Below are 22,141 nucleotides of genomic sequence, written 5' to 3'. Positions count from 1 at the left end.
CAGACATCACCCTTGCTTGTGATTCTAACATTTTATCATTTCATGGTATTTTCACTTTTTATCTTTTCGAACACAAAATCATTTTTCTGGTATTCATCAACTCAATATGAGTTCATTAAATATCAAATAATTTTCCAAACTTTGAAATTCATTTTGTCAAATGAAAAACTCAATTAAAATATAACAATGAATAGTGAATATTTTAAAAAATTTATTTATATAAATTTTTGGGACGAAATCGATATTTTACCTATTGTTTCATTTAATGATAACTTGACCGTCCGGACTCCAAAAGTGACGAATGAATACTCTATTTTGTCTAATTTTTCGTTCCAGATCTAATGGTGTGGTCAATTTCTACAAATTCTATCTCTAACAAAAATTCACATTTTTGACCCAATGGGACCCTAAAATTGATGTCGTTTTTATTTTTGATGATAATTCGACTTTCTAGTCTTAAAAAATGATAAGTAAATAGTTCATGTTCAATAATTTTTCGTTACAAACCTAATGGTATGATCGAATCTTAACAATTCTTTCTCTAGTAAAAAGTCATTATTTTAGTCTGATTTGACTCAATAATTGAGGATTTTGCAACTTTTCTATTCGGATTGCATTTGAGCATGCTTATAGGCTAAAATATATTTTTCTATCATTTTGAATCTAATGGTGAGGCTAGATTCTATTAAAAATGATCAGAAACATCTTAAAATTTTACCCCTAAGTCTCACTTTCAGGATTTTTTCAAAATTTTATTATTTATTTTTCTTCGAGATACAAATAGAAAACTTAAAATTTTACACACTCATTGGTTTTTTATAAGAAATAGAGAAAAATAAAGGGAAACTATGATTAACGGTGGTGAAAACGTAGAGCTCGCCAACGCCAACAATTTTCTTTTCTTTTTCAAGACTCAACAATGACTCGTTCGCGACGGATCTTGAGGCGAAGAGGGTTGAAACCCTTGGAGGTTTGATTGGCTGGATTTTGGTTCATTTGGAGAAAAGATAATGAAATGATAGAAACTTAAGTTTCTTTTATATAAAGACTTGAGGGCATATTTGGTATTTACTAAGTTGTTTCTATGATTGATGATATTTTGACTTCCCAGACTTGAAAATTGGTGAATAGATACTCCATTCTTTATAATTTTTCATTGCAAATCTAATGGTACAATCATATTTTATTAATTTTCGTTCTAACAAAAATTCACCTTTTCAAGTCCCGTTTGACACAAAAATCAAGGATTTTATAATTTTTTCATTCAAACTCGAATTCGAGCGTGCTTACAGGCTAATGTATGTTTTTTTGATCATTTTAAATTCCACGATAAAGTTAGATTTCATTAAAAATGAACATAACAAAATCTGAGTGTTTTACTCTAAGTTCCTCTTTTAGAATTGTCTTAAAATTTCACGGAAAGTAAATCAGCATAACATAAAGTAAATAAACATACAATCGAAAGTGATTACCCCTGGATATCCATTTATTAACTTATATAAACACAACAATGTAAAATGTAGACATCACCCTTACTTGTGATTATAACATTTTATCATTTCATGGTATTTTCACCTTTTGTCTTTTCGAACACAAAATCCTTTTTCCAGTATTCATCAACTCAATATGAGTTTATTAAATATCAAATAATTTTTTAAACTTTGAAATTCATTTTATCAAATGAAAAACTCAATTAAAATATGACATTTAAGTGTTTTTAATGAACATAGGGTTGGAAATTATATATAAGATGTGGGGAAAATAAAACAAAAAAGAGAATTTCAATTCTGCCCAAAAAAATTCTAATGGCGGCATCGTTATTCTTAACGATGGCTAACGACAGCGCCGTCAAAAAGTTGCAGTTTGTGTGAAAATTTGGTTTTCATCTAATTTTTTCTGATTTCTTCACCGATTTTTCAATCCATTATCCCACCCACAAATCAATAGTTAAAATACGATTAAACACACACTAAACATGTAGGTTTCATATGAATTTGAAATAAATGAAAAGAAATCTACGTTTTGAAACAACATCACAATTTCGATAAAGCCCTAGATGAAATTTTCGCAATCTATAGTTAACAATAGGAATTGAGAGTCCCTTACCAAAGATCATGGTTGTCTGAGGTGAAGAAACGACATAAAAGTCGAGGTGCACAATACGAAAATCAAGGTTGAGTGGTCTTGGATGCGAAACGATCGGTGATTGCAAAAACCTTGATGACGACATTCTCTTTCCCTTTTACAATAGAAGACGAATCTTCCTCTAAGTAGATGAAATCCTGAGTGGAATATGTCAAAATCCATTGGCTGGTTTTTGATGAGAAATGGAGAAGAAAAAAAGGGAAACTATGATTAATAGTGGTGAAAACGTAAAGCTTGCTGACGCTAACAACTTTTTTTTTTTTTTGTCAAGGCTCAACGATGACTCGTTCACGAAGGATCTTAAGGCGAAGAGGGTTGAAACCCTTGGAGGTTTGATTGGCTGAATTTTGATTCATTTGGAGAGAAGAGAATGAAATAAAAGAAACTTAAGTTTCTTTTATATAAATACTTGAGGGCATATTTGGTATTTACTAACTTGTTTTTATAATTGACGATATTTTAACTTTCCAGACTTGGAAATTGGCGAATAGATACTCCATTCTTTATAATTTTTCATTACAAATCTAATGGTGCAATCATATTTTATTAATTCTCGCTCTAACAAAAATTCACCTTTTTAGGTCCTGTTTGACACAAAAATTAAGGATTTTGTAACTTTTTCGTTCAAATTCGAATTTGAGCGTGCTTATAAGCTAATGTATGTTTTTCGATCAGTTTAAATCCCATGACAAAGTCAGATTTCATTAAAAATGAATATAACAAAATCTGAGTGTTTTACTCGAAGTTCATCTTTTAGAATTTTCTTAAAATTTTACTATTTGATTTTCTTGAGATATGAATAAAAACTTGGGGTATTACACTCTGTTAACAAGTAAATATTTTCATTAATGGTTTAACAAAGTCAATGAAAGTCAAGGGGGACAGACCTCATCTTGCAATGGGGGGAGTTATCACTAATATCACTTATTTTATAGGAATTTTTACTAAAATGCCCTTTAGTCTTATTCTTACTTGTAAATTGAATTTGTATGGACCAAATTTGAGTCAAGCGAACCGATAAACCAAATAACATATGGTGTGTTTGGAAAAGGAAAGTTAAAGATGAGAGTTCAACTTCTAAAAGTTGAACCTGAAAGTTAATATTAACTTTGGTGTTCAGTTGCATAGAAAATGCAAAAAAATTCCCTTCAACCTTCTTCGCCTTTATAAAACTACTAGAATAGATATGCTCAAGAAGCGAAAACCCGTATAATTCAACCTCTTTGTACCTTCCATGAGAAAAAATATATTTTTCTTGTTCTCCTCCGCAAGGTTTGATGGATTCAAATAGTCGATTCTGCTAGAGTTTTAGAGCATGAGAGATGAATTGAAGGAATTTGTTTGCTAAAGGATGAATTAGCTTAAGATATTTGATTAATTCTTACTCTTCTGAATAGATTTTTAGTTCTTTTTCTTCTTTTTTAGATTAATTCATCAAATTCACATTGAAATCGAGAGAGATGAAATTGGAGAATGGATGCAAGTAATCTAAAAATTCTTGATGAAGACCTCTGATATTTGAGTTTTCTAACATGTGGTTATAGAGGATTCAATATGTATTACCGTGATTCGATGGAGAGAATTGTAACTTTCACCCCCTCGTGGTGAAAGTTGAAAGGCCCCCTTTTTAGAAAGTTGGAGAGTTGGTTGGTTCGCAATTATCATAATTTTAATCTTCTAAACATACAATATTTTATTAAGTGGTGTGAGTTACCAGTTTTCACACTTAACCTTCGATTTTCAAACACATCTAAACGAACCGACAACCCCAATAACACAATGTTGGAGTGGTAACATAAAAATTATAAAAAACTATTTTATATAAAGAAAAATAGAACCTTCAACTCATGGAGTTTTTATAAACTCAAGTAAAGATTTTCAAAATATCATACAAGTTAACTTGAAAATCAAACAATTCAATGTAATGGACGATTCACATTGAAAATCTTGCTTCATTTCCCGAGTAAAGGATAACTCACCTAAATCATCTTCATCTCGGATGAGTTCTAAAACCAAGTTTTGTACCCCAATCTCCTATTGACTTCTTCATACCTTCCAAGTAAAGTAGGGGGAGAGGTGGGAAAAACCTTTTTGCCTTAAATGCAAACTAAAGTACAGCTGAACCTCATCTATGGCCGGCATCTACTCTCCTCTCCTATATAATTTATGACCACTATCTTTTTGTCACTCTTTCCTACGCGTTTTCGTTTTCTGCAATTTTTTTTTTTTCAAAATGAGATATGGCCGGTGATACCTTGACAGTGACTTATTAATATTGGACCCTCCACCCATTGTACTCTCTCACTCACGAGGTTAATTACATCTGTCTACTTAATTTAAACTTAGCCGATTCAAATCGGAAAATGTGTCAAGTTGGATTAAAAATCTGGCCGAGTTATGCATTATTTTCTTTAAAAAATAAAAAATATATATAATTTTAAAAATAAAAGTTTCTTTTATGTAGTGGGGTGGATCAAGAAAAATAACTAATGAAAAAGCACATGATTTTTAAAAATTTATACATATCCTGATTGTAGATATTCCAATAATACATATATCGTTAAGTCAACCTTTTGTTGGACATTTGAAATGATTGAGTCGACTCATCTAAATCATCTAATCTCAAATAAACTAAATCATTAATAATTTTAATCTTTTGAACCCATCACCTCAAAGTTGTTTTGCAATGTGTCAAATTAATTGAGTTATGGGTCTAAGTTGTAATAATTATAATCATTCCATATATGAGATAGATTAGTGGATGCTCAAATATAAAAAAAATATATATTTCTTTATCAACAAACATTTAAATCATTAAAAAATTATTCATTTTAACTCGAAAAGATAAAAATCCAATTGGTTCGGACAATATATTTCGATGTATGTTATGGACAATTCCCAATGACTCTTGTCTTGTCGCCTTTGAGACCATGATGACTTGTCCAAGTCATCTCGATTCCAAACCAATTTTAAAACCATGATTAGAGATCCAATTGGATTAATTTGGAATCATATACAAGCCTTGTATTGAAAACTTCTCACTAATAAAAGTCAAAATTGACTAGGTGCCTCTTCTTCTATTTCAATTATTTACGAGGGACAACTGAGCTATCTGAATTTGAATTATCTTTGTATCATAGCACATATTTAAATCAATAAAAAAAATATTATTTATCAAATTAAAAAACTTAAAACTCGATCAATTGAGTTCAAAATATCGTACGAGTCAATGTAAATTTGACCAAGTCAATCAAATTCTATGATTTTAATGTAAAAGCATAAATCCTTTTAGTGATTGAAGAATAAGATTTTGTGGCTGTCTATCTACAAATATATTTTATAATAAGGAAAAATTATATTTATATTAATATATAATTTTAAAACGAATTAAAATTTTAGATTCATGCAAGATGAGATGACTCAAACGAGAGACCAGAGACAAAATACCGAGTTATAAAACATGATAGAAAGAGATATTCTATTGTTACACCAACTTTTACTTAAAATATACTAAGATGTGGAGTCCTTGAAGGAACCCTCCTTGTTACAAGACACTTGAGACTTTAAATTTATTTTACACCTTTATATTTTAGTTAAAATTTAAAATACCTCTTTGAAAGTATTTTTTTTTTAATTTGTGCGTGTAAAAGTAGACGTTTTTTTCTCGTAAAAAATCAGTTTAGGATTTTACAAAGACGAATAACACCAAATTTAAATAGTAAATACATGGGGGTTTGTGTGGTTTAAGTAACATTTGGCGTGGAAATAGAATCTCTTAAAATACCAGCTACTTGAGAAGACCGTAATGGGTTTTGCTGTCTTCGAAAGTCAAACACTAAGAGGTAATTGTACTTTGCTGCTCTTTTAACTCCATTTGATTTTTATTTATTTTTTCATATTTTAATATTTTCTGAGTTACCTTCAAGAAGAGAGAGAGAGAGAGTCAACATCGTTGTAGTCGTGAGGAGACAAGGTTTTGTTGATGCGATCCTTCGATCCAGGTAAGGTTTTCTTGCAGTTTGAATTATTTCATTATCATTTTTTTCTCAAATTTCTTTGATTTTAGTTTCTGGTTCAGGAACGATGCATGATGGATCATAGATAGGGTTCTACTAATTGTAATTTTGAGTTGTTCTACTTCTCTTATAAGGTTTTTAGATCAGTAGAGAAGAAATTAGTTGTTATTAAAGAAACAATTTGTTTGATTGGATTTCGATTGAACATTATTGCTTTATTTTTTATTTTTTTTATAAATGTTGAAATCTGGTTTTTGAATGAGGGTTTGCTTGCATAATTTTCTGGATTTTTTAACTAAAAAATTAGCATGTGATTCATGATACTTAATTTCGAAAGAGTTCCTGTAAAAACAATAAATTCTAAGAAGTGAAGAATATTTTGTTGATTTTGGCTGCATAAATCAAAATTTGGAAAATTTTAATTTTACATAAAGTTTGAGGATTGATTTTACCATTTTTTCAACCTGATGAAAATTTTTCCATTTTTGATATCTGATGATGCAGGGTTTTGTTCAAGAAGGGGGAGAACTAGGGTTTTGTTTTGTGTGGTTTTGAGTGAACAATGAAACTGTGAGATTGAAAATGGATTCTGCAAGGAGTTGGTTTCATAAATTTCAACCTAGTAAATTAAGGTCCGCAGAGACGAAAAAGAAGGAAATGGAAAATCAGAATGATACATCGAAGCCTTTGGTTGATGAGGTACCTTCGAATGTAACACAACAAAAGGTTGCTGCTGCGAAGCAGTATATTGAGAATCATTACAAGGCGCAGATGAAGTGCTTACAAGATAGAAAGGAGAGGTATATGTATCTATAATCTTTTGTCCACTGAACCCCCTTTTTTTTCTTGGACATTGCTACATTTTTTAGAGTTAAAAACCTATTTTTCATTGTGTTTTTCCTTAATTTCTTTTTTGCTTCTGCTCTAATTAAACTTTATTGGCAATGGCTCTAAAAGTCCTAGTCTTGGAATTTATTTTTGAAAAACAAAAACAAAAAATAAGTGGAGTCTTGGAATATCATGAGGATGTCATGGTTCTTTCCTTTTGATGTTCTTCGTTCCAAAACCATACTAATAGGATGCAGGAGTGGAGCTATGATTTCTTGTAGGGGGGACAAATTATATTCAATTGATAGTATTGGTAATTCTTTATCGCACCTTTTTCTTCAGTAAAAATAACTAAGGTGCTATTGAGAAGGGAATTGAAGGCCCCAATTAACAAAAGATATAGAAAATGATTTAAAAAAAAAAAAATTCATTCTCACTTACAATTATCATTGATGGATTTTCACCTATAATGCCAGCAATTTTTCATATCAATAAGTGGTAGAACAAAAGCACTTCTTTGTTGAGGTTGACATCGATGGGAATCAACTACAACAGAAGAGGAACTAAAGCCTTAAGATAAGGTACTCACCAAAAGAAAATGAAAATGTGGTGCAATAATATAAGTTGGGGTGCCAATAAAAGTTCAAAAAAAAAATAATTGGGGTGATTTAGACATACCCCTCCACGTTGTGATCAATATTAGAGATATCTCTTATGTTTTCAAACTGATGACATGCCCCCTTGACCTAGGTCTTCTTTACTGAGACTAATGCAAATTTCCTAAATGGCCTCTCATGTTTCATGCTCTTGCAAAATTTCTTGATTTTCTCACCAAACTGGTTATCTTCAAGTTGTTAACTTCTGGGGGAAACTATTTTTAACCTATCAATCTCTTCTTGAATCCATCGAATTCAATGTCTTGTTGAAAATCCTTGAGATTTGAAACCCTTGATTTTTCTATTTGAAAATTCATGCTTCTACTTCACCAAAAATTCTATCTTGCATTTGAGGTTTGAAGGTTTAAGAAGATAGAATCATAAGGTTGAAAAAAGGGTAAAAATATATGTTGGAGAAAATATGAAGATGGGGGCATTTTGGTCATTTATATTAGTCTTAGTGAAGAATACCTAGGTCAAAAGGAGTCATGTCATCTGTTCGAAAACATAGGGGGATATTTCTAATATTGTCCAAAATATGGGAGGGGCATGTCATTAGTTTGAAAACACAAGTCGGTTTGTATATCTAACATTGACCGAAATGTGGTAATAGAGGGAACATCTCTAATATTGACCAAAATGTGGGGAGGAGCATGTCATCAGTTTTAAAATGCAAGGTATCTCTATTATTTACCAAATCATGGGATTGGGAACACAAGGGTGTATATAATATTGGCCAAAATGAGGAAGGGGCATGTCATCAGTTTGAAAGCATAGGGGTGTCTCTAATATTTGACCAAACATGGGAGTGTCATATGTAAATCACCAGATAAAAAAAATTAAGGGGGGTGGGTGATGTAGTGGAAGTGTGTGAATCAATAGATTCGAAAGAAATTAAGAGATTGTGTTCAATGGAATACACAAAATCAATTTGAATCTATAGATTCAATTGAATTTTGTTTTTAGAGCTCCTTATATAGATAACTCCATCATAACAACCTAGAAACATTCTAAAAAAATTAAAAAGTAACTTTCTAATCTATCTATAACATACTACTAACCTTCTAATCCTATTAGAACTCAATTTTGGCGACTTAAAAGCATTTCTAATTATAGCCTAAAGAAGAAAAACGAATTTAAACAAAAATAGAAACTTGAAAATAAATTAGAAACTTCTTACTAGAATTAAAAAATATAAATCCTACTAAAACTAGAAAATAGAATAAATCTTACTGAAATTAAGAAACTAATAAAGACTCTTAACTGAAATTATATATGTCCTAACATCAGGCTCTCTTTCTTTGAAAAAACTCGTCCTCGATTGTTCTTGAAGGCCCTTTTTTTCCCTTGTTTTTTTCATTCATCTCTTGCTCTAATCTACTTCCAGTGATATCCATTCTTCAGACTTAGTTTATTGTGGTAGGATTGCTCGTCTTGCAAATGTGAAAAAAATGAGTGTGTGTATGAGAGGAGAGAAAGGGGGAGGGGGGGTGGGGGTTTGAAAATCAACATAAGAGGACTTATTTTTGTTGGGTTTAGGAGTGGGATAGGAATCGATTTCATCCAAAAAATATATTGTTGAATGTTGATTTTTGGAGGGTATTGGATGTTGGAAAAAGTTCTAAAAGGGTGTAATGGGATGGAGAAGGGTATGGGAGGGTTGACCAAACGTGTAAGAGTGTTGTAGAGGTGGGGTCGCAAGGTAGAGGGTCTAGGGGGGCTGTGTGAGGGTTGCAACATAGTTGAATTGGCCCAATTGTGAGTTTGGCCAAGTGTTTTGGGGTTTGGAAATGGGATTATTGGAAGAGTTTTGATGGGATGGTGGTGGAGGGCATGTTTGAGGGTTTAGGGGCACATGGGGTGCAATTTGGGTATGATTAAAATTATGGGCAGGATTTTGAAAATTGGTGTGTTCGGTCTCACTAATTAGTATCCCAAGAGTTGAATTTTGAGGGGAATAGAGGGAGGGGTGGTGGGAATCCTTGGGGGCTTCATCTCCAAGGATTTTCTTACCTTTCCCCTTCTCAATGATGTTGTGAATCATGCCTTGAATTCGGGACTGCAAGATAGTCATAATTTTGTTGATGATTCTTTCTTCAAACTTCTTGAATTGGGCTTGTAGATTAGATATTTTGACAAAGTCACCTTCACCAACCATCTTTTGTCGATCGTAGCCAAAGCTCTGGTACCACTTGATATAACAAAGCATGTGAATTAATAGATTCAAAAGGAATTAAGAGATTCACTATGTAGGTAGACTGATTAATGGCCTTCATTTTCTAATGGCTGGTCATCTTGTCTGCCACCATTTTCTTTAATTAATATATACATCTGTGCCTTTCAAAAAAAAAAGGCAGATAGTGCCAACAAACGGACACCATTCATCAACAGACCTGCGTCGATTGCCAGATAGCAATGGACAAGCTGAAGCGACAAACAGAACATTACACTGCCTTCTTAGTAAACTATCCATGACTATCTATCATGATAGCCTGAATAGTTACCATATGGAACTATCGTACGTGTAGTAGCTCAACCTCACCATTGCCACTTGTCTACGGCACTGACATGATATTGCCAAAGGAATTCAAGCTCTATAAATTCTATCTACAAAACGGAGATGATAACACTGTGTGATATTGTTGGGAGTTTGGTCTTACTTTCTTGTATTGGATGTCAAGTAATATCTATACCCATTCATATACAAATTTGCAATTGGATAAAATATTTTAAACATTTGTTGCAATTTGAATTATATTTTTTATTAAAATATTATAGGTTAACACTTGTTGTAACTGATTTCTCGGAAATTTCTTTTTACATTTTTCAGACGTTGGGTCTTGGAGAGAAAGCTTGCCGATGCTGAAGTTTCTCAGGAAGACCAGTACAATCTCCTGAAATACTTGGAACAAAAGGAGACAGAATATATGCGCCTTCAAAGACATAAAATGAATGTTGATGATTTTGAACTCCTAAAAATAATTGGACGGGGTGCATTTGGGGAGGTCTTTCTTTTTTTATTCTTTTCTCCTTTCGTTTTTTTCCATTGATTTGTACTTCTGAAGTTGTCTGAACATCTGCATTCTAGGTTCAAGTTTTCTTAGAATGTCATTTTTATTCTGCTCTGCACTTTTTTAATTACATTGTTGGCAGGCCCCATTTAAAGCTTTTGATATCTATCTATCTATCTATCTATATATTTATCAAAAGTGGTTTACAAGTTGAAGAATCATGGACTGTTAATTTGCAAACCACTTTTGATGGGGTTAGAAGTTTTGGAATGGGCTGATTTTTTGTGAGGATGATCTCCTCACCATAGAGATCATCCTCACAAAAAATCATTCCATTCCGAAACTTCTAACCCATATAGGACAAAACGTTATTTCCGTGCTGGTAATATCCTTTATTTTCTTTTCTGTTTTATAGAGCTGATACTCAAAGTCTTTCGAATGTAGGTCCTGTCCTTTGTCTTAGTGTTAGAAAACTGCTGTACATTCTTCTTTCTTTCATAGGAAATCTTGATTGACAAGAAAAAAAAGAAAAGTTTGTCGAAGTTATAGAGACTTCTCATAGGTAGTTTACAATTATTACTTGGTCATGGTTTATCTGTAAGCCTAGATGAAGGTTCTATTTCTATAGTACAATAAGCATGCTGGGCAATTTATCAGGTACAGATTCCATTAATAAAATGTTAATTTTAACCATTCAAATTAGCACTTTTAGTGATCTTTGGAACTACGATATCAGTGGATATGTTTCCCAGATATGGCAGGGTCTGGAAATCAATAATTTTCTATGATTTTGATATGAAATTTGCACTTGAAGAGTATATATGGATATGGCATTAATTTTGAAGTGTTGGAATACATATACTGGACTGCATTTCTTCCTCAGTTGATTTTTTGTTTTTTGTTTTTTGTTTGTTTGTCACGCCCCCCACCCCCCCTTCGGGCTGTTATGCAACTTCTTTCTTTGTTTTGTTTGTGTCCTTTTCCTTTTTCTCTTCCTCTTTTTTTTTTCTCCTTTTGTAGTAGGTTGGTCTTCTCCTGACCCCCTCTTTCTTCTTTTTAATGAAATTCTATTACCCATTAAAAGAAAATTCGTCACATACCAAAAGATAAATATTTACTGAACTTTTGTTGAACACATTTAGATCAAGGACCTTTGTCTTTAACACGTTCACTATAACTATACAGGTGAGAATTTGCAGAGAAAAGACTACTAGTCACGTGTATGCAATGAAAAAGCTAAAGAAATCAGAGATGCTTCGTAGAGGCCAGGTATTACCAAATATGTGATTTTTCTTATCTTTCCTGTCTAAATATGTATGTATTTATAAATAAGAAAGTTTACCGAAGCGAAGAAAATGCTCATAAAACTATTATATTAGGGGAATTCCCTGATGTTTACTGGTCTCCTTATAAGCCCTTTTAAAAATCAACAATATGAAGGTTCCACCTCGGTGGGGTGGTAAAAGTCTGTGTAGTGATACCATAGACCTGGGATGGGGACCTTGTTCATGCTAAACCTATGTAGATGTATACAAAATCAATAATCTCTTTCTTTTGTAAATCTAAAAGTTCTTTCTTGTGTTTTGATGTATATTATCTCATTTGTGATTGCATCTATATTTTAGGTGGAGCATGTCAAGGCTGAAAGGAATCTCCTTGCTGAGGTTGACAGTGCTTGCATTGTCAAGCTCTATTGCTCCTTTCAAGATGAAGAGTTTTTATATCTGATAATGGAATATCTTCCTGGCGGAGACATGATGACATTACTAATGCGGAAAGATACCTTGACAGAGTATGAGGCGAAGTTTTATGTTGGACAGACAGTCCTTGCCATTGCATCTATTCACAAGCACAACTACATCCACAGGTTTGCATTTTAGCTGTTTATGGTATCTATTCTAAGGAATCTAAAGATACCATTATCCATAGTGACAAAATCGGGGTTCGGGAAAAAAAAGTCAGCAAAAGTTGGGAAAACATTGGATAAATTTTTAAAAAAAAAAAGTAAGCATAAACAAATATGTATTCATATATTAAATGATAAAATAACATTTTTAAAAAGGCTAAAAATAAAATCAATCTGTGATTTTTTTTTCAAAAAAGGTTTTATTAAATAACTGTTAATTGTGTTTTATTTATTTATTTTTTATTTTTTAATTTTTAATTTTTTATAATTTTTTTATAAAAAAAAATCTTGATTTAATCGACAACTATTAAAATTGTGATTTAATCTTTATTTTTTCAAATAAAAAATGCAGTTTTTTGTCCCTATGCCATTGTCTAGATCATCCAGTCCATAAATGACGTATTGGTAGCATTTACTCTTGGGTGATTGAATCCACCATTTGATTGGTCCCATTACCAGATTTCCCTCTGCCAAGTTCTAACCCAAGTAACCATTTTTTACTATTATCAGTAAGCCTGTTTTTAATGAGATCAGTAACTTGATGCTGGTGAGAATCGAACCCAGGTCTATGGTATCATCACCCAAGGACTTTACCAACTAAGCTAGCTGGCACCTGCCGAAGTAACCAATTAATTTGGACCTTTTCTAAACGGTTTGCTTAACCTTTTTTTTTTACCATTGAAAGATAATTTAAATAGTTACGATCGTCCTTGTTATTTTTACGTAGGAGCTCTCCGTTTGTTACCCATCTAGTTGCGTGTGCACCATGTATGCATTGTGGTGCTAATAGACAATTTCTACAGTCCTAATGGATAGAAAATTTTGATTTTGTTTTTATTGTTTTTTTTTCAATTAAAGAATCTTGATCCTCAGAAGTCATATGTATGGAAACTACTATGGAATTCACACAAGTAAAATGGGTTTTGCTGTTTTCTATAGGGATATCAAGCCCGACAATTTGTTGCTTGATCGTTACGGCCATATGAAGCTTTCAGATTTTGGATTATGTAAACCTTTGGATGCTACTAGTTTTCCAAACCTCAGTGGAGATGAAGGTGGAGTTGGAAGAAATATCAAACCTTCATCGGAGAGCGATAAGCATTCAAACACGCCTTCTGCACCAAGGCGCACACAGCAGGAACAATTATTACACTGGCAAAAGAACAGGCGAATGTTGGTAAGCTTCATGTATTGTTATGTTTCATTATTGTTTTGGTTTTTTATAAATTCTGAAACGAAACTGCATTTTAAAACTTATGTTAACCTATGCTTACTGGAACATAGACTTTACTGTTTTGCACTCCTCTTTGTTGAGTGAATATTTTCCTCCACTCTTGGGTGTGTCATACCCCAAGTTAAGCTCCGTGGCTCCTCTTATATTCATAGTTCTCCCCCTCTCTAATAGATTGGTCTTTTGGAGTAGTTGGTTGGTTAACATGGTATCAGAGTGCTAGGTTCGTATAGGTCATGGGTCGATTCTTTCCACCCTTATGTGGGGGTGGGGATGGGGGAGGGTGTGTTGAGTGTATATTTTCCTCTACTGTTGGGTGTGTCATACCCCCAATTAAGTCCCATAACTCTCTTATATTCATAGTTCTCCCCCTCTCCAATAGATCGGTCTTTTGGAGTTGTTGGTTGGTTAACACTCTTTGTTTATTCTAAATGCTAAACTTATAAGGTCATGGACTGGTCTGTGTTTTTTGTGTGGGAAGCTATTGGCCACACTAGACATTTATTTTTTATCTCCTTGCAAGTCTAGGCTTACTCCACGGTTGGGACTCCTGATTACATTGCTCCAGAAGTTCTGTTGAAGAAAGGATATGGAATGGAGTGTGACTGGTTAGTTATATTTGTTGTGATTTTTTTTGAGTCCATAATTATTTCCACTCACTGATCCTGATCCCTGATATTTCTCATAGGTGGTCACTTGGTGCAATTATGTACGAGATGCTCGTGGGCTATCCACCATTTTATTCTGAAGAACCAATGTTGACATGCCGAAAGGTAAATGTTTTAATTCTACCTTTATTCAATATGCTCTGTTAAAAATCTTGACAGATAATATATGTTAACCCAATCTTAAAAAACCCTCAGTGCACTTGTGTTAATGCAGCAGATCATACATAAAGCCATAGCCCAAGGGAGTATTTTTTTCTTCTTCTTACAATTGAATTAGATAATCATTTTACATATTATGGCTTCCTGATCTAATCCTTTCCATTTCTTATTCTTTCAGAATCTCTGATTTGTGTCTTTTTCTTTTTATTGTTTCTTTTATCCCTCATTGATGTCAAACTTTCTTATGCTTTTTATCTTCTTTTTTTTTCTTCAAATATTTCTAAATAAAAAGAAGAAATCTAACCTACTACATTTATTTTCCTGCATGTTACTTAATTCATACTTCTTGCTTGGTTACTATCTTGTCTTTCCACAGTGGTACAGGAAGTCATAGGTTAATTACCTGATTATTATTCTTCCACTTAACATTTAGTTTGTCCATGCAGATTGTGAACTGGAAAACTCATTTGAGATTCCCTGAAGAAGCAAAGCTATCTGCTGAGGCTAAAGATCTCATAAGAAAATTGCTTTGTAATGTGGAGATGAGGCTTGGTACTAAAGGAGCTCACGAAATAAAAGTTAGCATTAAAATGCCAATTCTTTTATTTGTTCATATATTCGGTGATTCCAGTGTTAAACACGAATAATTGACGTTCCTTCCTACCTTAGGCACACCCGTGGTTTAAAGGCATTGAATGGGATAGGCTTTATCAGATGGAAGCTGCATTTATACCGGAGGTTAATGATGAGTTGGATACTCAGAATTTTGAAAACTTTGAAGAGGTAGGAATGGTCCTTTCTTCATCATGTATACGCTGACACATCCGTATGTACCATACTTGTGCACAATTGAAAGTTCATGCCTACACCCTGGCTTTAAAGATCCGTTTCGTTGCGTAATGTTTCATACAAAACGTTTCAGTTTTTCAGCTTAATGAGACGAAACCATCTTAAAACCGAAATTTTCGAAGTTTTGGTTATTTTCTCTGTGTTTTTCCTTGATCCACAGATCTACAATATAGATTTGGGGGAGAAAGAGAGATCTGAGAGAGACAAATCTGGAGGAGAAAGAGAGAGTGGGGTACCTTGGAGGCTGCTCTGCTGTCTTTCCTCTCTTCTTTTCTGTCTGAAACGAAACTGTGCGGCTGTGTCTCTTCGTCTCCTGTTGCTTTCAAATGGATGAGATGCTTTTGACCTTGGTCTCCTGTAGAAGACTGGGTCATATAAGACCAAATCCCCCATGTTTTGGTAAGATGTACCCCACGTTTTAAAACCGAAGACATGACCCTTGACCAGTCTTTTGGGGAAGACATTGTTTCGGTATCATTTCAGTTTTTTTTAAAAACCGGAACACTGGGACGAAACAAAATTTTAAACCATGCAAACACCAGAAGAGCAATTGTTGTTGATGGTTTTTTTAGGCACTCTTGAGTCTTGAGCATCAGGATAATTAATGACATGGTTTTAGGAATATCTGTTACGCTTATAATGTGATCTTTTCTAGCATTTTCACTGAGAAAGGTCAGGTGTACTTCCAAATCTGAATTTGAAGAAGAATAATACTAAACTGACTCAAAAAAAAGATACTCAAATCTACTCAACTGACGTGGAATGTGCACAGAACCATAGATTTTTTTTTTCTGTGCATCTCAAGGAAAAATAAATCTATGGTTCTGTGCACATTCCACGTCAATTGAGTTTTTTTTTTTTTTTAAATTTAGTTTGGCACAGCTTTCTAATGAATTTCTGCATCTTGATGGTATGGTTAGCTTGTTTTTCTGTCTCTTTTTGTTTTTTTTAAAACTTGTAGAGCTCTAGAATTTTTATTGTTATTTTTATTTATTTATTTTTGGTTCTATCTCACTGTCATCAGTTGGTCATTCCAATATCAGTGCAACTTGGGGAAGTCATCTACTAGCACATATGAACATTCTGAGATGACTTAGAAAACTAATACCAAATAATAGGATCATTTGGTATAAATGGACTAGTGATTAGCATATTTCCAAAGACTACTGTAGTGGTTTATAAGGTGCATCAAGTTGCACACTTTTTTCTCTGGGTTGAAACTCAAAGAAAGCCTAGAGATTTTACATATCTAAACTGATGATCTATTGACTTGGCTGGCCTTAGATGTATGTTATATCTTTTTCAAGATATGGAATGGAATAGGAAAAAATGAATTTTTCTAGAATAATAGAAATTCATTTACTTAGGTATAATTCGTTAAGAAACTTGAAAATTGATTTACTTAGTAACAATAATCATATTTTGAAAAATAAGCAAACTAGAAACTATTTTAGGAACTAGAATAAGTATCATGTTCACAATGACCATCCTATCTTGAAATTTTTTGCAACTTAGGCTGTGTTTGGATTGAGAGAAGTGGAGAGAAGAGAAGGGAATAGAAGAGAAGAGAAGAGAAGAGAAGAGAAACTCAATTTCTCTCCACCATGTTTGGATTGACCGGAGAGAACTTAGGACAACTTTGGAATTTTAAAATATCTTAAAAGAGATCTAAGGCTTTCTCTCCATTTCTCTCCTCTTCTCTCCACTTTTGGAGAGAGAAAACTCACCTATTTTTCTCTCTTCTCTCCCCACGTAACAATCCAAACAAGAGAAATGAAGAGAAACTCATTTATTTTCCCTTCTCTTCTCTTCTCTTCTCTCCATTTCTCTCAATCCAAACACAGTGTTAGAGAACACCTTTGTCCCTGCTACTTAGACTTGGTTTTTACAGCGAGGCAATTTGACTGCCTTACTCCTCAATGTTTGTGGTGCAAATGACCATTGCTGTCTATTCCGATCCTTTTCTTTGACTAAGGGGGGTTGTTTACGATTCCACTCTGAAGTCCAAGTTAGTGGATAATCCAGTGGTCTCCGGCCAGTTTACATAAAATTTCATAGCTTCGCCTTCATTTGATCTCACTTCTATCACCACCAAAGCGTATCATCATCATCATTATTGTCTTATCCCAAAAATTTGAGATCAGCTTAGCGAAACTTGTTCCTTTATTCAATTTTATATAAAGCCATGTATCTTTTAATTCAGATGTGTTCATATCTGCTCTCATTATCTCAATCCATTTTGTTTGGTCTTCCTCCAGCTCTATTACAACCTTCAACTCGCATGTTCCTTTAACTAGGACTGGTATTGCTCTTCATAACACATGACTGAACCCTTTCAATCGATTTTCCCATAGTTTGCACCTGTGCTTCTCCATGTTTTTCACGAATGCTTCATTTCTAGTTGTCTTTCTATCCATCTCCGCATTCTGATGTATGATACTCTCAACCTATAAACATGTTTCTTGGTTATGCAACATTCAGCTTCATAAATGCATGGTTATTCTTATTGTTGCACTACAAAACTTTCCTTTTAAGTTTATTAGGATCAATTTTTCCATCCATGTGGATAATAGAACTAATAATAAAAATGGTCTCTTTGGTGTATTTTCTGGCCATCAAATTTTTTTCCCTTCCTACATGTATTGCTTCTAAAGTTGTATCAGAACTTGTTGGAATATTTTGGTCGAGACCATCTTGGTTTTTCTTCTGACAAACATTGTATGGAGTCGAGTTTTTACACATTGGGCGCCACTATGTTAGCGGATGGTACTCATTTCAAAATTTGCATTTGTTGCGACCTTTTGAAATATGTGGTTGCAGTTACAAGTCTAATCTGAAAAGACTGACATCTGCACAATTGGCTATATATGTTTTATCATAGTGAGAGTAGGCATCCTCTTAAAAAAGGCTTAGAATAACTTTTCAGGGTTTCTCTGCAAGGCTGGTTTTTCAATTGTTAGGTTTGGATTTTAATCTATTAAAAGGAAACATTAGTTGCAGCCTTGAAGGAATCTTGAACAGTATGTGATGGGCTCACTTCTTAAAATAATTCAATTGAAATTGGTTTGCAACAGTTGCTCCCCATCTGATTCCTTTCCCACACATCCTCTCACTTCATGTAACAAAGGAAGAAAGTTGTAGCTGTAACCAGACAACCTATGAGACTTGTAGCTGTAACCAAACAACTCTTTTACTTTCTCATTTTGGGCATATCTTTTGTGTTGTCTATCATGGGATTTGTCGAATTATGAACATTTCTATTGGTAATGAGAGATTTTGCATGTTTCCATATACTGGGTAGGACTGCTTGAGTGTCATTTATTCTTTTATTTGCACTTTATGATGGTGTATCCTTGGTCTCGTGAATGCAGGCTGAGCCTCCAATGCAAACCACACCAAAATCAGGTCCATGGAGAAAAGTAAGTGTTGATCACCATGTTTATTGTTCTCTTCATCTTAGCTGTCTTACATTTCTATGGTGCTCTTCTTGAAGGTTGTGACTCATCATTTTGCATATTAGTAGTTTCTAACAACCGCCACCACAACAAAAAAGCTTTTCTCAGCAGTTTCTAATAATATTTTAGTATATCCGATGGCCAGTTGTATGAATGGTACTTGCTCGACATGGGGATGATATGTTGATGGACTTCTATAATAGATATCGAATATGCTATGAGGATAATGAATATGTTCTATACATAATGTTTGCACATTCATGACAACCATATTACTTCCATTTCCACAAGGCTCAACATGAAATTTAATCAACAGTTTCTTTTTGTTAAATTTCAGTGGAAATCGCTATTCATTTCTTGAAATATCGATGAACATTAAATTTCAACAAAAAAATCAAATTTCATTTATTAAAAAATGCAAGATTTCAGTGAATCTGTAAAAAATAAAATTCGATTGTAATATTCCAAAAGTCTCAACACGAAATTTGATCAACAGTTTCTTTTTGTATAAATTTTAGTGGAAATCGCTATTCATTTCTCGAAATATTGATGAATATTAAATTTCAAGAAAATAAATAAAAATCATGTATTAAAAAAAATGCAATATTTTGGTGAATGGATAAACAACAAAATTCAATTGTAATATTCGACAAAGCTCAACACAAAATTTGATCAACAGTTTCTTTTTGTATATGTTTCAATGGAAATTGCTCATTTCTTGAAATATCGATGAATAGTAAATTTTAACAAAAAATAAAATTAAAAAAAATCAAATTTCTTGTATAAGAGTGCAAGATTTCATTGGATCGATAAACAATAATATTCGATAGTAATATTCTTCTCTAAAAAATTATTGTAAAAAGTATTAATAAACTTTAAAAAATAAAAATATATATAAATTACTTTTAAATTTGTTCAAAATATTGGTTCATTAGTAGAAATTAATTATGATCAGTTAGATATCTATATATCATCCATTAGATGTATTCTAAAATTTAGCGTGTTCATAAAAGCACTCTGATGTAGGACATCTACAGTTCTAAGTAGTTTTATAATTTTGTTAGATTTCTGTTTCTATTTCTGTTTCTAGTAGGATTTCTATTTCATAGTTATTTTAGGAGTACAATTCCTTGTTAGTTTCTAATTTGTTTTAAATTCGTTTTTATTATTTAGACTATAATTAGAAGTACTTAGAAGTCTCCAATTTGAGTTTTAATAGGATTAAAAAGTTAGTATTATGTTATAGATAGGTTATGAATATTAATTTTTAGTATTTTAATAGGATTACAAGTTGTTATGATGGAGTTATTTATATAAGGAGCTCAAAATCCGAAAATTAATAGGCAATCAATAATCAATTCAATTATCTTTTCTATTTTAATTATTTTTTTAGTTTTATGCTTTATTTTATTTCAAATTATTGCTTGTTTATCAATTGAATCTATTGATTCAAATTGATTTTGAGTGTTCCATTGAACACAATCTATCGAATCTATTGATTCACACGCTTCCGCTACATTACACTCACATACAAACATTCCTGTTCTAAGTACTTTGATATATCAGTTTGTTATTATTATAAGCCAGATAGGGATTTGCGTTAGTATTTTGTCAAAAGAAGAAGAAGAAGATATATTAATTATTTAGTTATAAATATTTAACGATAAAAAATTTTAGAATGTGCTAATGTAGTTTCTAATAATTTGTTCAATGTGTTCTATACAGTTAATATGACAATATTAAAGTCATTTCCATATATAATATTGTTGTTTTTGGTTGTCAGGATCTGATTTGCCTGCACTAATGTGTGTCTAATGTTATTGATCTTTATATTTCCATGAAAATTAGGTTAGTTTCAACACTAATTGAAATATTTTCATTCTCATGCTAACTGAAATAGACATCGAACAAAAATATTTAATACCTTGACAGAAGCTTTACTAAATCAAGTAGTTTATCTTCTGAAGTGGGATATACATGATAGAATAGGGGGAAGAATGGACAGACGAACATCAATGCCTATCTGACATACTTACATGTACATGTACCAGTTATGCAGAGTGTTTGAACCTACCAAATCTGTAAAGGAGATCTAATAGTCAGAAAACCAACTTCGTTTTTCAGTTTGTAAGCTGGGGTTAGGCAACACCCTTGAGGTTACAAACATAAATGTTAAAACCTCCAGATTTCTTATTATGGAAAAATACTTGTTCCGCTCATGATTTTTATCCCTATCTTGTTTATTCGTAGTTGCTAATTCAGCTTTTATATTATATTCTTGTATGTCAACTATTAATCAAATAATTGTTTCACATGACTAACTATAAGTTCTTACCTCAATTTCATACAGATGCTTCCATCAAAGGATGTGAATTTTGTGGGTTATACATACAAAAACTTTGAAATTGTCAATGAACATCACGTGCCTGGCATGGGTCTCTCTCTCTCTCTCTATCTCTCTCTCTCTCTCTCTCTCTTTGTGTGTGTGCGCACACGTGCACACAAGATCAAAGGTCCATCCCTACTATATGCTGACTATTGTAGTGTGTTATTCAATGCAGCAGAGTTGAAGAAAAAGACAAATAAGCCTAAACGGCCATCGATAAAGTCATTGTTCGGTATAGCATTCGATCACTCAATTCCTCTAAAATGCTTTTCTCCACTAATTTTCTGTATTTTATTCTGACACCTGGCCTGGTTTTGGTTCCACAGATCCGGCTTCTTCTTCCGAGCAGCCAACCCAGAGCTTTCTTAACACGTTGCCTACACAATTTGAAGTCTCCGAAAGCCCTGAACCGTCACCCCACTTCAGTCGACCACCACTGTATCAGCACAAGCCTCTACACAGATAAAGAAAACAAGGCAAGCTTCAACAAACTGTTCATAAGCGAAGCAAATATGTTTAAAGAAAGGAAAAAAAAATGAAATATATATATTATGGTTTTCAGTTTGGCCTCCTGAAAAGTTGTTTCAATTGTTGTCTTCCTAGTGATACGAGTTCATAGCTGATGTGCTTGTTTCTTGTATAGACTTGTTCTGACATACAAGAAAATTCTTTTTAATATGTAAAATGCCGATAGATTGTGCCACAATGGATGTGTAGAATTGAAAAGTAACTAATTAATTACAAAATGTCAATTCTTTTTTTTAGTGATATTTGTGGATTCATTGGGTTTGATATTGTGTACTAAATTGGATTTTTGGCGACGATTGTTTT

General features: G+C 32.8%; 1 protein-coding gene across 1 annotated transcript; it reads left to right on the top strand.

Moving 5' to 3' along the window:
• Nucleotides 1–5,991: 5,991 nt before the first annotated feature.
• On the top strand, nucleotides 5,992–22,078 carry LOC147388134 (uncharacterized). The gene is made up of 14 exons (XM_086420071.1): nucleotides 5,992–6,146; nucleotides 6,666–6,961; nucleotides 10,476–10,650; nucleotides 11,842–11,925; nucleotides 12,282–12,523; nucleotides 13,502–13,739; nucleotides 14,322–14,401; nucleotides 14,482–14,566; nucleotides 15,067–15,198; nucleotides 15,290–15,403; nucleotides 18,841–18,888; nucleotides 21,275–21,359; nucleotides 21,486–21,542; nucleotides 21,637–22,078. Exons 2-14 carry the CDS (start codon nucleotides 6,744–6,746, stop codon nucleotides 21,774–21,776), a joined length of 1,698 nt encoding a protein of 565 aa, XP_086276197.1. The 5' UTR covers nucleotides 5,992–6,146; nucleotides 6,666–6,743; the 3' UTR covers nucleotides 21,777–22,078.
• The last annotated feature ends 63 nt before the right edge of the window (nucleotides 22,079–22,141 follow it).

The sequence above is a fragment of the Akebia trifoliata genome, chromosome 13 (genome assembly GCF_017979445.1).
Source record: "Akebia trifoliata isolate Shusen 1 chromosome 13, ASM1797944v1, whole genome shotgun sequence".
NCBI classification, from domain to species: Eukaryota; Viridiplantae; Streptophyta; class Magnoliopsida; order Ranunculales; family Lardizabalaceae; genus Akebia; species Akebia trifoliata.
The sequence above is the reverse complement of the archived record's forward strand: the minus strand, read 5'-3'. Positions and strand labels throughout refer to the sequence as shown.